At 34.2% G+C, this 16,816-nt stretch overlaps 1 protein-coding gene across 2 annotated transcripts in view; it reads right to left on the reverse strand.

The window, feature by feature from the left end:
* LOC149782430 (neural cell adhesion molecule 2-like) overlaps positions 1-16,816 on the reverse strand; it is a 189,514-nt gene that overhangs the window by 34,282 nt on the left and 138,416 nt on the right. For both annotated transcript variants that reach the window (XM_089933829.1, XM_089933828.1), the window contains exons 11-12: positions 12,031-12,321; positions 8,577-8,705 (exon numbers count right to left, since the gene is read on the reverse strand). In XM_089933829.1, the coding sequence (XP_089789955.1) occupies positions 8,577-8,705; positions 12,031-12,321 (420 nt within the window). The remainder of the gene's footprint in view (positions 1-8,576; positions 8,706-12,030; positions 12,322-16,816) is intronic.

Genomic DNA, 16,816 nt, shown 5'->3' on the forward strand with positions numbered 1-16,816 from the left:
TATTGTTCATAATTTTAATTATATTACATTACTAATTTTTTATTTAATCTTACTGTTCTAAGCATCCATCTGCAGAACCTGACCAACAACCACAATATCTAAGCAAAATACGTATTCAACACTACTATGAACGACCACATTGCAAAATCAATATACACACCACTGATCTTGATTTAATACTCTGTGAACATAAATGTAATCCAGACTAAAGTACACAACTGATTGCACCTGTAATCCATCATTTGTTGCAAAGTGACTTTTGCATAATTCAATAGGTTTTAACTTATTTGTCTCTAATTAACTGGTGGTAGTTTGATTGTGCACTAACAAACCTTGCATCATGTTTCTTTCAGTCATTGCTTATACAAGTGCAAGATACAATCCGAGCTCTTTTGACATCTGAAAACATTTTTACTCAATACAGTTTTAATAATGTGACTGTCATGAATAGTGTACTAAATTGTATACAATATACATTTATAAGGTGGTAACTGTTGATATCAAAATTTTCTATCTGGCTGTTGTTGTTATGGGTTTAACATCATTTTTAAGCACATGGAAGGCTTTACATGGTCGTCAATTTAATTGGGGAAGTAAATACCTGGTCAAACCCCATGAAAAAACACTGCCCCATGGGAAGCCACTGGCAAGCTTTCTCATGCACCCACATTTCCCAAGCCCAAGACTCGAACTCATATTGTGTACAGAGGTGAGATAGCAGTAGTTGGTAAAGGCAAGCACTTTAGATCACTTGGCCACCTGGGGCACCCTATATGGTACACTTTGACAAGGTCTCTGACAGCTGGCCTTCTGATATAAAGACCATGGTCCTTGATAATTAAAATAATTTTGCAAGCAGTTAGACCCTATTTATAAAACTCAACATTATCCAGTTTATCTTGAGAATTGACCTTTGGATGTGGCATATTTTCTTCACCAAAAACTAGTGTTAAATGATTTCTCTCCACTTGAAATAGTTGTACTAGCAGTGTCTTTAATTATTTGTTTTAAGTGAAAGATTCTGCAAGATGCAGTACAAACCACTAAATTAATTTCAGATAAATGTAGAGGACAAACATTTTTTGATCAACTGATTCAAAGTACTAAATACAAAACAGGATAAATGATATCCATACAATTATTTCTGTTCAAATTTATTTATTATTGTACTGTACTGTTTATGACAGTGATTCAAATACTGTCTGAAAAATAGAACTTTATTGCTTTATGATTGAAGAAAAGATAAAAGCAAAAAGGTATTACTGCTACTGATTGCACAATATCATTACATACTGTTAGTGAAATGTAAACTTAACAGCCAAGATTTTATTCAGAGAGAGAAAGAGGGTGTAGAGAACAGAACAGGAAGATGGATTACTCTTCATAAGTTAAGGTAAGAATGTGTAATTTTGAAGCAAACAATGTTAATATAAAAAGCTCAGACACTATAATATAACTAGGATGAGAGTCAAGTTCCTTTCTAAAACATGTAAGCTGTCAACATGATCTGGAAATTCCAAGTGAAAAACTAATGTCATAATACTCAGATACAAGCAAATGTGTATCTCCATTAATATTGATCTGAATATTTAATATATAATATATAATCACATAAAATATTAGATATGTATTATTTTGTTTACACATTAAATGTCACTAGTCAGGTAGGCCCTTAACTCGATCACTGACAAAAGTCAATCATACATTGCTGCAGTGAAATGAAGTATAGGCTTCAAGAGCTTTGGCAATATGTACACTTTGCAATAAAAGAGTCCAGTGCTCTATTTTCCATTTCAAAGTTTCATCTTATGGATTACAGAATAGTGACAATTCTAGGTAAGTTTTAAATGTTCTATTCTTAGAAAAGAAGAGGCACGCAATAACCTTGGTAGTGCTATGTTGTTTTGGGATGACCTCGAAGCCAGTGCTGATTTGTTTCTAACTGCCCTCTCTGTGTATGTTGAATTGTTTTAGAACAATACAGACTTCTTTGGCTAAATCGGTATAACAACTACAAAACTAGTATTTATAATCAGATTGCTGTGAAATTGTACAAAGTGATTCATATACGCATGCAGAGTGCTAACACTAAAAATGTCGGTGAGATTGATATGTGTTCATGGTTACCATAGCAACCAAATACAGAAAATGGGAGGAAATGTAATTGTTGATCCAACAAAATCGAATATAGTGTATACTTTTCCATCTAATATATTTATTCTGAATGTGTACATAGACAGTTAATTTGTTTCTACATATTACATATCCTCAGTTCATTACTTTAAGGCCTATGCTAATTAATTAAAACTTTACTTTCAAACATGTCTCTACATTTCAGCATGGTACAATATTTAGATGGTGCAATATTTATGTAGTTATTGTTCACAATTTTTTTCCAAATATAACAAAATTCTGTTCACTTATATAGTTCATTGATAAGGAACTAATACTAATCATACTGAAAATGATAATAATCATAAATTTACTTTGGTTGCCATAGCAACCAAAATTAGTGTTAGTCTTTGAAAGGTTTAAAAGACTGTTTAAAATCATATTGTTGGCAGAAACTTTTATTCAACTAAAAACTGCATTCATTGTTCAAAAAACTCAATGTTATCAAGATGTTTTAATTATGAAGGTAAAATAATAATTACACTGGTCAACAGTGAAATCATTACTGACTTGAAAAGGCCCTAATCTGTAGTATTTTGGTGTGCCGAACACGAATATAACCGTGAAAAATTTGTATTGGCTCTCGTTTTGAAGATATTCATATACCTCATTTTCTATGTTTCACTGTGTAAATTTCTCCAGTAGGACTGCAGCAACATCCGGAATAATGATGTAACATTGCATAATACCATCATGCTCACATCATCCACAGTTGATTGCATCATTTTCTGATGCAATGCAATACTAATGCCATGCGGCTGCTGAAGTAAGTTGACGTCAGCAGTGTACTATACATGTGTAGGCCTATTATACTAATGCCAGGCGGCTGCTGAAGCTGACGTAAGCAGTGTACTATATAAAGCCCAATCAGATAGGTTCAGCATTTAAAATATTTTAGACGTTGTGCGAGACAGTTCAAGCTACTGTTACATAAAACTTATTATTTTATCCATTTACGTACAATAAAGAACAGTAATGCCTCGAAAGTGTGTTAATACCGCGGACAATTTTTGCTATATTTGTGGGGAAGTGACGTTTGCCAACCAGAAGAAAAGTATCAATTCTCAAGTGAAGAAGGCATATCATCTTTACTTCGGATGCAAGGTTGGTGACCAAGACAAGCCTTGGGCTCCGCATATATGCTGTGCTACATGTACAACACAGCTTTCACAGTGGTTGAATTGCAAAAGGTCATCAATGCCGTTTGCAGTCCCAATGGTGTGGAGAGAGCCAAGCAACCACCTAAATGACTGTTACTTCTGCTTGGTTCCTCCTCTTTCCGGCGGAATAACGAAGCGAAAGAAGTCGAGAATAGTCTACCCAAACATTCCGTCTGCATTGAGACCAGTTCCACATGGTGAGGGACTTCCTATTCCAGAACCTCCAGCAGAATATTCTCTTGATTCATCTGACGAAGACAAAGGTGAGTCGACCTGTTCTTCTCCTGGTCCATCAGCATGCAGTGATCCAGATTTTCACTGTGGTGCATCATCAACCCCACACAGAATAACACAGGAAGAACTAAATGACCTGATTCGTGATTTGGACTTATCAAAGAACAAGGCAGAATTGCTAGGATCAAGACTCCAACAATGGAATCTTCTAGAAGAAGATGTCACAATTACTGCATATCGAAAGCGCCACCAGCAATTGGAGCCTTTCTTCAGAAAGGAAAGTAATCTGATATTCTGTTCCGATATTGAGGGCCTCATGAATGCTTTAAAAATCACTCATGACCCACAAGAATGGAGACTATTTGTGGACTCTTCGAAACTGAGTCTCAAGGCTGTGCTTTTGCACAATGGAAACATTCTTCCATCTATTCCAGTAGCGTATGCTGTCCACATGAAAGAGACATACGATAACTTAAGGCAGCTACTGAATTCCATTGAGTATAACAAGTACAGCTGGCACCTCTGTGGTGATTTGAAGGTAGTTGCCCTTTTAATGGGACTGCAGCAAGGATATACAAAATACATGTGTTTCTTATGCGAGTGGGATAGCCGAGCAAGGGAAATGCACTACATGAGGAAGGAATGGACTCACAGGCAGAATGTAGCCATTGGAGAGAAGAATATCCAACACCCAGCTCTGGTTGAGGCTCAGAAAATCTTGCTACCACCCCTTCACATCAAACTAGGTTTGATGAAGAACTTCGTGAAAGCCATTGACCGGACTTTGCCAGCATTCCGATACCTGCATGAAAAATTCCCTCGACTCAGCGAAGCAAAGATTAAAGAGGGAGTTTTTGTGGGTCCTCAGATTCGAGAGCTTTTCAAAGATGACCGGTTCAACAACTTGCTGGAAGGTGACGCGAAACAAGCATGGAATGCTTTTCGCCTAGTTTCTACAAACTTCCTCGGAAATGTTAGGGCAGAAAACTATAAGGAACTAGTAGAAGACATGTTGATGAAGTATAAGAAACTTGGCTGCAATATGTCTCTAAAGATTCACTTCCTTCATTCCCATTTGGATTTCTTTCCTAGCAACTGTGGTATTGTTAGTGATGAACACGGCGAACGTTTTCATCAAGATATCGCAACAATGGAACAAAGATACCAGGGAAAATGGTCCACTACAATGCTGGCTGACTACTGCTGGACACTCCTCAGAGATGCTCCCGAACAGCTGTACAAGAGACAGGCGAAGAAATCTAAGATGTAGTCAATGACTTGATTTTTTATAGGTAGGCTATTACAGTTGACCTTTTACTATTGGAATGCATTTCGTTATGTAAACATTAATTTCTTGCAGATTACAAAAAAACTAGAGCCAATTTTGCAATTTGACTGTCATATTCGTGTTCAGCACATAAAAATTGATAAGAATTGACTAATTTTATTTCAGTAACATGACTTTTGTAAAAATTTGTTGTCCAGTGTTATCACACACAGATGGAGTGTGAAACACTGGAGAGCTCTTGTGTCCGGTACTCATGTATGATAGTGATAATGGTTATCATAAATATTTCTCATTGATTATAATTACTGAGCAAGACTTGTGAGGTTTTCAATGATAATTGATACCTGCAACTTGCCAAAAATATCTGAAATAAAATTTCTCAGCAACAATGTTAACGGATCATAACTTCTAACAAACATTTGAAATAAAAAATATGAGATAAGCTTTTAACGTTTATTGGCCTACCTCAGAAACTAGCTCTGTTAAAATGAAACAAAACGAACTGACGAGGAAAAAAAAGAAAAGATTTCTATTGGGTTGAAAGTTCAGATATTGGATGAAGGTCATGATTATTAGATTCCAAGGTCTCATGCATTTCACACTGCTGTTGTAAGAGTGGGTTAAAGTAAGAAGTAAATCGCTCTCTTTCTTTCTCTCTCTCTTCTCCATTTTGTTCTCAACTTGATTGTTGAGAGAGAAAAAGAGAGAGAAAGAGAAGCAGAGCAAAATTAACTTTATAATGGATAAAATAAGTGTTAACAAATCCTTAAGTTCTAATTTCTTAGTATAAATAAATCATTACAAACAAATCATTGAGTATTGACTATAAGTAAATCATTATATACAGTCCTGTTTTACTTCTCTCTCCCATACAAATTCTACAGACTTCCAAAATATTTTCTACCCATCCCTTTACCTGTATATATTCATGAGTCTGTTTTTACTAACTTTTTCTAATCTACATATAGTATATGCATATTTACATATATATGTTTCAATAATTATACTTATTAGGTTTTAAGGTGCAAAGACAGAGTCAAAGGAAATGAAAGTTCCATAAACATAACGTGATTTCCTTAAAATATACCATATTTTATATCATTGTTTTACTCATATTGAGAAATTATATTTGGAGCAAGCTCAAAAGCTCTAATTTCCAAAGACAAGTTCAATTTTCCAATCAGCTTGCCCCGAGAAAGCAGTTTTATAAACTTGTAAATCCCTTAAGCATTAATGAGCATTTTCTAATTCCAGTGAATTGTTTCAATAAATGTGTGTGTTTGATTTGGATTTTTAATGTAGCTTTAACAATTTTTCAGTCATATCGCAATGACGTCTGTACTGTGGCAGTTTATAGTGATGTATAGCACTGGTCATTATGCTACAGACATGTAGCATCATGTCCCACCCAGTCACATTAACCTGACACAAGGCCAACCAGTCCTAACATAACCTATTAATGCTGAGAACGAAACAGCTGTTTGTACCATTTTTATAAATCTTTGGTATGACTTGGCCGGGGTTTTGAACCTGTGACCTCCCACATCTGAGACAGATGCTCTAATCATTAGGCCACCAGAGCAGTCTAGTTCAATAAATAAATCCTCCGGAATTAAAACTTAAAAGATAAACACAACAGTAAGACAGATTCCACTTAAAGTAGGAATGAGCAATTTGATGTAAACAACATTAATATAAGATGACACAATAACTAAACCAGGATGAGGGTCAACTTACTGTCTAGAACATTCTAATTTGTCAACAAGATCAGGAATTTCCAACTGAAAAACTAATATCCCAACCTCAGATACAAGTAAATGTGTTTATCTCCATTAATAATGATCTGAATATATTTAATCCATAGACATAAAGAAATATCAGCTACATACAGGATGGTCTTTAACTCAGTGAATAAGGTCAATCCTATAATATAGATATGCTATATAATGATGGAGAAGAACCAACAAACAATACAAATTAAATTTGCATAACAATACAAAAAAAACACTCAATACTATTCAAAGAAATTTGCGTATATGCTTTTTGTCGCAATAGCCAAATGATCCAGCAATCACAAACATAAATCTGCATGCTTTAATATATGCATCCAAATAATTATAAGAATTAGATCTATTTTACAATTTCGTTATTGAAACATCATTTTCAATCTGTTCATTTATTTTCTCTATAATAAAAATGTTGTAAAATTTATATATACACCTTACAAAATGGAGCCAATAATAGGATACATGTGGAGACATCAACACAGAACGCCCTACATTTGTTGGAAATTAGATTCTCTGAACGTCTAAGATTTGACAACTGTCTACATTACTATTCAACAAAATGCTGAGGTCAGATTAATTAGGAACAGTTCCCGAACTTTTGTATATGTAGCTGTAAATTACAACGTGCCAAGTCAGATGGCTTGATGTGATATAAAAGCACCTTTCCCAAGCTGAAATTTACATCATCTTCTGATGTTAGTATTTTATGAGTGTATTGACAAAGGTCACTATTTTGATTTCTGCAGAACATCCACTGAATCAAATCTTTATTATGGAGAGGCCATTTAAATTTTTAATAAAATGACAAAGTGCCAGAAAGAATACAGCACATATATTTAATGGCCAGTACCTTACAGTATACATGTAGTCATTACTGAACTAGATCAAAGTTGTTACATGTATATTCAGCCTCCTGACTGGGTCAATTAATGGTTCTACATTTCAGTGTAAATGCATTGGGGCTTTTGGTGTATTTTTTTAATAAAAGCAGTAGTCACCTGGAATTTAATTGTCCGTACCCCAGAGAATTACTCTGCATGTTTAAACTGTAAGATAAATTTACACTATTCAAGAGAAGCTGAGCAAGGTGTGCCTTTTGTCAAATCAGTATGCAAGCTTGGTCAGGTGTCTTTGAATAAAATAATAGCATAAGCAAAGTCGATCATCATGTTCTAAATAAACTGAAAAATAATGAAGACTTTTGAACTTTTTTAAAATCCAAAATATTTGACTGAAATAAAGATTGCTTGTTTCCTGAAATGGTATCTGATTACAAATCGCAATGATGTCTCAATCTTTCCACAGCTCATATTAATTCACTAGTTATTTAAATGACAATTACTAAAATCGACCAGTTCCTACACAGTGGAGTTGCCATCTTAGTGACAACCAAGACATGGTAGTAATTTGTAGGTATTTATCTGCTTTGGACCGTTATTGTGGAGCAAAAGTGGATGGGATTAAGTCACCTACTGAGATGTATTGGGTTTGGAAAAAATATGATTGCTGTACTGCATTTGAAGGCACATCATATAGTTGTAAAAATAGTGGAAAAGCTTCCCAGAATATCATGAACATTTATGAAAATTGTTAATAAGATTTAATTTAAATGTTATAACTATTAACTGTTTTGAGCATGGTTTGCCACATTTGATGGCAAATTTGCCCAAAATTGAGTTGGAAAGAAGTTCTTGTCAAGCCTATCAACACACTCTGTTGAGAAAAAATTATGTAGAGGTTATGCTTTCTTCAGTGGAAGCAATATAAAACTTGTAATTTCTTGATCTTATGGAGTTTCTCTGAAGTCAGTTCAGAGAAGAAAAATAGTCATGATTTAATATGAAATGAGCAAAGCTAAGGATGCAGTTCATTTAATAAATTCACTGGGTCTTACAACAATACAAGCCTAAAACTGCAGGCAATTTTTTATTTTACCTTCTCTTTTACTCCTCTGCATTTGTCGTCTGAGAAATATTATGACAAAAATGGCACAAACACCTGCAACCAATGCTCCTGAAATGCTTCCTGCCACAGGACCAACTGGAAATGGAGCGGTTTGAAATTCTGCAAAAGAACAATATGCTACAGGCTATTTTCTCATAGTAATAACTACAATCTTATTTTGGGATCATTTATGAATACAAAATTTACCGAAGACCAGCACTGCAAGATCAGAACTGTTCTGAAGTAATACAAATCCTGAAAAATCTGTATCCAAAAGACCATAAATGAATGTATGGGTCTCCTACAATGTTCCAACTTTCCATTTTGTTGGCTCTTTGTATCATTTCATGTTGTTGTTGTTGTTGGCTTTAATGTCCTGGAAAGAACCACCAACCCACGAGAAGCTACTGGCAAGCTTTCCTACATATCCACATTAGGTGAGCGCTTTAAAACCTTTCGGCCACTCGGGGCCCTGTATCATCTGAAGCAACGTTTTTAGTAGTGGTCACATATGACCCATAGCTGAATGGTTATAACCAAAAGATATATGCTCACTGAAGCATGAATTAAGTCAGGCCACATATCAGTGTCTCTGGTTCATGCACAACAAGAAGTGTGAAAGTGGTATGTCTGGAGAGTGCACCCTCTCTATGATGGCATCCAGGTTTCCACTGTGCTATCCAGTTTCCTTCATCTCTCAAATTTGACATTCAGTGAAGCCCCTTATTAACTGGAAGAAGCAACTTAACATCAGTGTAAGAAAGGAGGAGGGAACACGGCAATTGCAACAGGTAAGTATTAATCTTTAAAAATAATGTTACCCCTCCAAAATACCTTTTAATATCAGTAATATCACACCTGTTGCTATTGCATAGCAGAATGTCTCAGTTTGGTAGGAGGTCTGATGATCACAAAACTGGCAAACAAAATCACCACAAGGAATAATCACCCTTAGAGAAGAGCAAGAAATTACTGCCATATGGATTCTCCAGGCAGTCTATAGCTTGCAGCAGACCGACATTAATACATTTTGAAAAAAGTATTTAAATACGAAAGATAACAAATCCAATTAATGGAAACAAATGAAAAATAAGGGAATACTTTCAGATATTGTAAAGTAGATATTTAACTAAATATGTGATAACAAAGTAGAACATTGATGGTATACAGTCACCAATTTTGAAAATTACAGTTGGTCTCTTAGTGAAGAAATATATGTTGTTGTTTTGCGTTTAACACCATTTATCATCACATGAGAGGATATACGTGACAGCTAGTATAACTGGTGGAGGAAGAACCCAGTTAGCTATTGCTAAGAACCACTGACCCACAGGAAGCTACTGGCAAGCTTTATAAATTTTATATAAATATAAGACTTCAAAAACCCATCAAGATATGTAAATAAAAAAATGGGCAAAATCCTTGTGGATTAGAATCATAATATAATCAGAAAAACATGCTGACAAATTATTTATGTTCAACACTCACTTTAACTAGTCTACATGTCAAACTTTCGCTGAATGATCGTGAAGTAATTACATTCTGCAAAGAGCTTGACGATGTGCTCGATGCAAGTGTTGTATTAAATCTCTCATATTCTTCTTTTCAAATTTTATAATGTGGAGTTGATTGCCCCTTTTTCTGATCTGATACATTTTGAAGTTTAAAAAGATAATTTGCTCTATCAATTTTCAGTCATATAACATTCACAAGTCATACCGTAAAAGCTTAATTTACTTAACATCTGGCACCATTCTCTTTAAAAGTATAGACTGGTCTGCAACCTAAGGATATGATCAATATAGTAAACTTGTGAGGGAATATTTCATATTAAAAAACCCATTTGTTTTCTAGGAATGGGTCATATACTCTTACTATAAATAAAAAATAAGTAAAGTACACACAAGTCTAGGTTAACAACTACTCTTATGCAGCAGCATTCCTTTATATAATCTTTTCAAATTTATATGATGAGTGGGATTAAAGAGATGATAATACAAATGATAAACATAATTTGTATTGCTTTATTTTATTTTTTAAACAGACTAGAAAAGCATAATCCATATACTGGTGAGAACAACATGTAATTAGATATAAAAAAACATAATAATTATAAAATGTATAATAGTTGGCATGTATGTATAGACTGACACCAATTTGACCATGAATTTTATTGAAATTTTGAGAGAAAAAATTGAAACATAACAATTTTAGCAGATAAAAAGCAATACATGAACCATAATGCACAAAACACTATGCCTATCAAGCAAACAATCATATCACAAGCCTTGGTCGTATATTTTGGGAGGCTTTAAGAAAATGAAGAGAAATATTATTTTCAACCTGCCATGGCTCATTCCCTTAGTGTGAATTGTAACTCTAATAATATAAGATTGAATGAAACTAATAGCATCAATACAGATAGTGTTAAGTATATTCTGTTTAATTCATTCATAGTTTAAAAATGCTTAGAAACTCTCAAAAATTCTTTGCCAGCTACAATTTTACCAAGCATTTCAAAATTTGTCTATTTCCAGATGTACACCAATGGTTTGTGCCCTTGAAATAAATACCATGTGACATAAGATTGGAGTGTGACAATTAGGCCAAGGTATATAAATGTCCCTGTATTAGTAATATGTGCATCTGAAATATATTTTATTTCTTTGAAAGGCATATTAGCTGCAATAAAACACTTATAAGTAATGATGACAAAAATATCAAAGAAAAACATTCATTTTTTAATATTTCTTTTAAACTTTTGATAAAATTATCAAATTTATAGATGTAGTGAATTTTTAAAAGTTTTTTAATGTTATTGTATAACAGAGATTTTTTACCCTTGTATTAAAATATTTCTATGAACAATTTCATTCTATATAGTTTTCCATTAGGTTCCTTATTCCTAACATGATTTGAAAAGTACATGTTATGTTAACCAAATTTTGCATTGCCTTTGCCATCATACAAATTTTGCACTGCCTTTGCCATCATACAAATTTTGCATTGCCTTTGCCATCATGCAAATTTTGCATTGCCTTTGCCATCATACAAATTTCTTTAAAAAGGTAAAGAAAACCAACATGCAAACAGCATTCCTGACTTGAACAGCTAACACTCACTCCAGGGCCACAAACTTGTGGCAACTATGGTATTCATTAAATTGAATATTTCCAATGTGTTTTATATCACTTGGATCGCAGTACATATTTAAATTTTATTTTACCAAATATTTCTTAATCAACACTTACTGTCACTGTCAACAATATTTTGACCCAGTTTCAACATAATGATCTCAAAACATGCATGTAAGATTTCAAGAAACTTGGAGCACAAATCAAGGAGAGGCACAAAGTTAGGACAGTTGAAAAGGGAGAGTGTGGAGGCATAACAGGCTTTGATTAACTTTGAAAGAAATCTTGAGAACATCTGAATATCAAAATACCTGTGGTTGTCTTGATTGCACTTGTAATGTTGCTGGGTCCCTTTTTATTTTCAGCATACAAACTGAACTCGTATGTTGTTTTATGTTGCAGACCAGTTATGGTGACAGCTTGTCTGGTTGATCCACTATCCTTAATTTGATCTAATTTCACCAAGGTCCCATCAGGAAGTATTCTATACTGGATTATAAAATACTGAAGATGTCCACCCCCAAATCCTGGTGTCCATTCCAGTGTAACAGAGTCTGGACCATTTACAGTAACAGTAAAGTTGGTGGGAACACCTGGTATGCCTGTGAAGTTAAAAGTATTAGCAAAACATAAAAAGGATCAATTAAAACAATTATGCAGAAAGTACTTTTCAATACATAACAGAGCAAAACAACTTTAAGATCATTAGTTCAATACAAGGATAACCGTATAACAAATGTTGATAAACTAGAGTATAATCAATGATTACAAAATCATCTCAACATTCACTAGCATTTTAAGTTGTATTATGTTGTGACCAGTTTGGGCTGATTTTTATTTTCATCAAATTATTTAATTCAAGTGATTATTTTCTCTGGAAATACAAAAGTGCTCTGACAAAATTCTTGGATAAAGACATTCATTGGACTTTATATTTAATTCAAATCTGGAATAATATTTATGTAATTCAGTACTTTGCAGGCTATAAAAGACACATCATCACCTTCAATTTTGGATCTCGTTGGGACTTGGGCTTTCTATTACTATGACTTGCATTATAATTCTTTGATTCATTCTGAATTTAATTCTTAATACCATAATTTCTTGTTTGTATAACCGCTCCGGTGGCCTAGTGGTTAGAGCATCCACCTCAGATGTGGGAGGTCGTGGGTTCGATCCCCGGCCGAGTCATACTAAAGACTTACAAAAATGGTACTAACAACTGCCTCGCTTGGCGCTCAGCATTAAGAGGTTAGTGTTAGGACTGGTCGGCCCGGTATCAGGATAATGTGACTGGGTGGGACATCATGCTACATGTCTACGGCATGATGCCCCAGTGCTAGACATCACTATAAACTGCCACATTGCAGACATCGTAGCGATATGACTGAAAAATTGTTAAAGCTACATCAAAAATCCCAATCACATCACATCACATCTTGTTTGTTCATTTTTTGCTTTGTATTCTTGGGAAATAAATTGTTTGTTAAATTTTACAATGCTTGTTGTCTAAATAGGCAGCCTATTGGTACCGAACATGTGGCAACTATTTTCCCCTCATATATCCAACCTTATTTCCTTATCGTCAACTGGTAAGGCATTTAGTATTGTTTACCATAATATGTATTCTGAATTAGTTATTTGAGGGCAATATGCTTCGTGGTATGTTTTTTCATTCCTTCTTTCAATTTAATGATGGTAATTAACGTTCCTATATATGGTATACAAATGTCAGGTGTTCATTCGTGTAAATTTCTTTGGTGGGAATGGAGCTAAGGTATTCATAGTGATAATTCTATGGATTGAAATTAAGGCAATTTTATTGTTGTGGTTTATTTTTTTTTTTGTGTTTATTTTCTTACTTTTGTTTTGTAGTAGAGGGAACAAATCATAAATTTACGTGAATAATGTTTAAACTTAATATTCTATTGAGCAAAAAATATAATTCTTTCTAGTAAAGTAATCATTTCATCATAACAATATTCACAGGTGAAACATGGCTTCCATGGATTGCATAGGATATATCTATTTATGTAGGACTTTGTGGTGGGTAGAAATGAAAATTGAAGATTTGGGGGAGGTTTTCCCTTCATAATTACATTTTGAAAATATGTTTGGTGCAGTGTTGCCCATTATTCGACTCCAAGGGATGTACTTCATTCAATGGAATGTACTTCATTCCGCAGGTGTTCAAACCTGCAATGTACATGCAGTGGCACCATTATATAAATATGCTCAGTAGCCTAATTGTGAGCATTGAATCAAAGCGTGCTGCTGTTCATTGTGCTGTCATACTGCGATCACATTTTAATGAGTTAGGTATTTACAATTTCAAGGAAAAATAAAAATACAATTACTGGTGCATTGATATAAAATGTCCACTGTAAAAACACATAAACCAACAATAATGGAGTCAAAAGGGAAAGGCAGTGTTACAGCATCCTGTGAATGTTCTTGTCATTATTCGAGGAACTTCATTCAATGGAATGTACTTCATTCCTCAGTTGTTCAAAATATAAAAAATATAACTTATACACAAATCTTAATTAGACAGAAACAATAAGAAAACAGAAAATTAAATAAATTACTTTTCAAACAAGTTTATACCATTTCTTTTTAATAATCATACATACCAAGCCTTAAAGAAGTATACATGTCATTGTTGTTAATATACGTTTGCCTAAATAAATGCATTTAGAACTTACCTCGTACATATTATGTCTCGCCTTATATGCAAGACATGAACTTTTTAGTGTTTATACCTATCCAGTTTTGGGGAGGTCGGCTTTTAAGCGAACGGGTTTATATGCGAGGATATACAGTAATATTCCAGGATAATCTTCAATTAGAGAAAACAACTTGCTTTAATTATATAATGAGTAAGTGTTTTGGAATCAAAGGACAAATATTTCCAGCTAAGTGTAATTAAGGTTCAGTTTCCAAGATAAAAAAAGTGCCAAAGTAAATTTGTGAGATCATAGTAAATTGCTAGAAAATGAAAGAGAGAATTTGCAAGATTATTTATTATTAAACCAGCTGCTTCTACCAGGTTTGACTTTGACAGAGTAACTGTTCAGGAAAAAAAATGCCCACCATATGAATTACAATTACATGATAAGGCAAGAATGGCTAAAAAGAAGTTCAGGCACAATGATGCAGTTCATGTTTGGACAACTTTCCAGATAGATCACGATTGTGTTTTTATCAGTGTTTCAATGAATGGCCAAAGGGTATGGATGATTATTGATCGTCTGGTGGATGATAAAAATAATTTATTTAAAATTATATTTATTGCTGAACATTATGACGGCAGAGTGTAGATTGTCCAGAATAAACGTGATCCTGTTAAAGAAGCAATTCATTTTGTTGTGGCTCAATGATAAGTCAGTTATTACATACCCGCCCCCCCCCCCCCCCAACAATCACGTGGTGCTGTGCCTGCAGATAGAAGGCTTGGATTGGCATTTTTAGCACAATATTTTGACATTTTTCCAAGGCTTCAGTGCTAGAATCAGCCTTTAGTAACGGTACTGGCGGTTTGGTCCCAAAAAAGGTCTGTTCACCATACAAGGCCCGGATTTGCATTTTTAATACAAGATGGCACCCACCCACCCCATCTTTTGTTAGAAGGTTCGGCTTTTTAAATGAACAGTTTTTAAAAGTGTAGGTTTGCATCACAAACACGGTAAGTTCACACACACATGCACACATTGCTACATCACTACACAACAAAGTACTAGTAGAGCCACCACTCAAAATTCCCTTTTAACCATAGCCAGTTTCAGGGTTTTAATGATTACCTGGCCTAGATTACTGTTGGAAAGCAAGACAAATATGAGAAAAAAAATTATAAGCAAAGGAGATGCCAAAACAACCAACAGCTTTCCAGTATATGGAAAATTATGATTCTGTTCAAAACACAAAACTAAAACAGATTGATGATGATCTTAGTGAATCTATATTAAGAATTTTAAACATTATTATTACCATTCTTTCATGAACATGTAAGTTACATGGATAAATGCTAGTCATGTGCCTTGCACAATTAAATGTGTACCTTTCCATAAAGATTACCTCAATTTTTAAGATCCCTTATATCACTGAAAAATTGTAACTCGAATGTGAATTAATGTCAATGAAACATCTATGTTTATCTAGCTGAAATATATCTGGAAGAATGCTATTTGGTAGGAAAACTGAATAAAGCAAAATCTGCATCTAATATTTTGGTGAATAAATAAAGATTTAAGTGACACTAAGAACGACTTTGGCACTGTATGTACTGTTCATTATAGTATGTTGCTAGTCTCCTGGGTAAACTCAAACCGGGCCATGAATCAAGAAGTCTTTATATTTACCTGGGTAAACTCAAACCGGGCCATGAATCAAGAAGTCTTTATATTTACCTGGGTAAACTCAAACCAGGCCATGAATCAAGAAGTCTTTATATTTACCTGGGTAAACTCAAACCGGGCCATGAATCAAGAAGTCTTTATATTTACCTGGGTAAACTCAAACCAGGCCATGAATCAAGAAGTCTTTATATTTACCTGGGTAAACTCAAACCGGGCCATGAATCAAGTAGTCTTTATATTTACCTGGGTAAACTCAAACCTGGTCATGAGTCAAGAAGTCTTTATATTTACCTGGGTAAACTCAAACCGGGCCATGAATCAAGAAGTCTTTATATTTACCTGGGTAAACTCAAACCGGGCCATGAATCAAGAAGTCTTTATATTTACCTTTATTTAATATCATGCTGGAGAAATCAGAAAATATGCACTTGCACAAATATAATTTGTTTACATGCACATTAATCATGAAAAACAGAAAAAATATTTTCTTTTGTCCCAAGATCTACAGCCATCACAGTAGTCAACAAACAAACTTGAACATTTCAAGTTTAAATCTTGGCCAGCAGATAAGCTGACCCCCCCCCCCCTTCTTCCAGGATTTTATTTCTCCTACATTATTTGGCTTGTACTCGAGTATATACAATAGGTGCATACAATGCTTAGTTTCACTGATAAGGTTCATTACTAAGAAACAAATTCCAAAGGTGAAAGAGAACTTAAACTTCCCGAATTGCCTCAATGA

This window comes from Sinohyriopsis cumingii, chromosome 15 (assembly GCF_028554795.1).
Source record: "Sinohyriopsis cumingii isolate HCF-2022 chromosome 15, ASM2855479v2, whole genome shotgun sequence".
In the NCBI taxonomy this organism is placed as follows: Eukaryota; Metazoa; Mollusca; class Bivalvia; order Unionida; family Unionidae; genus Sinohyriopsis; species Sinohyriopsis cumingii.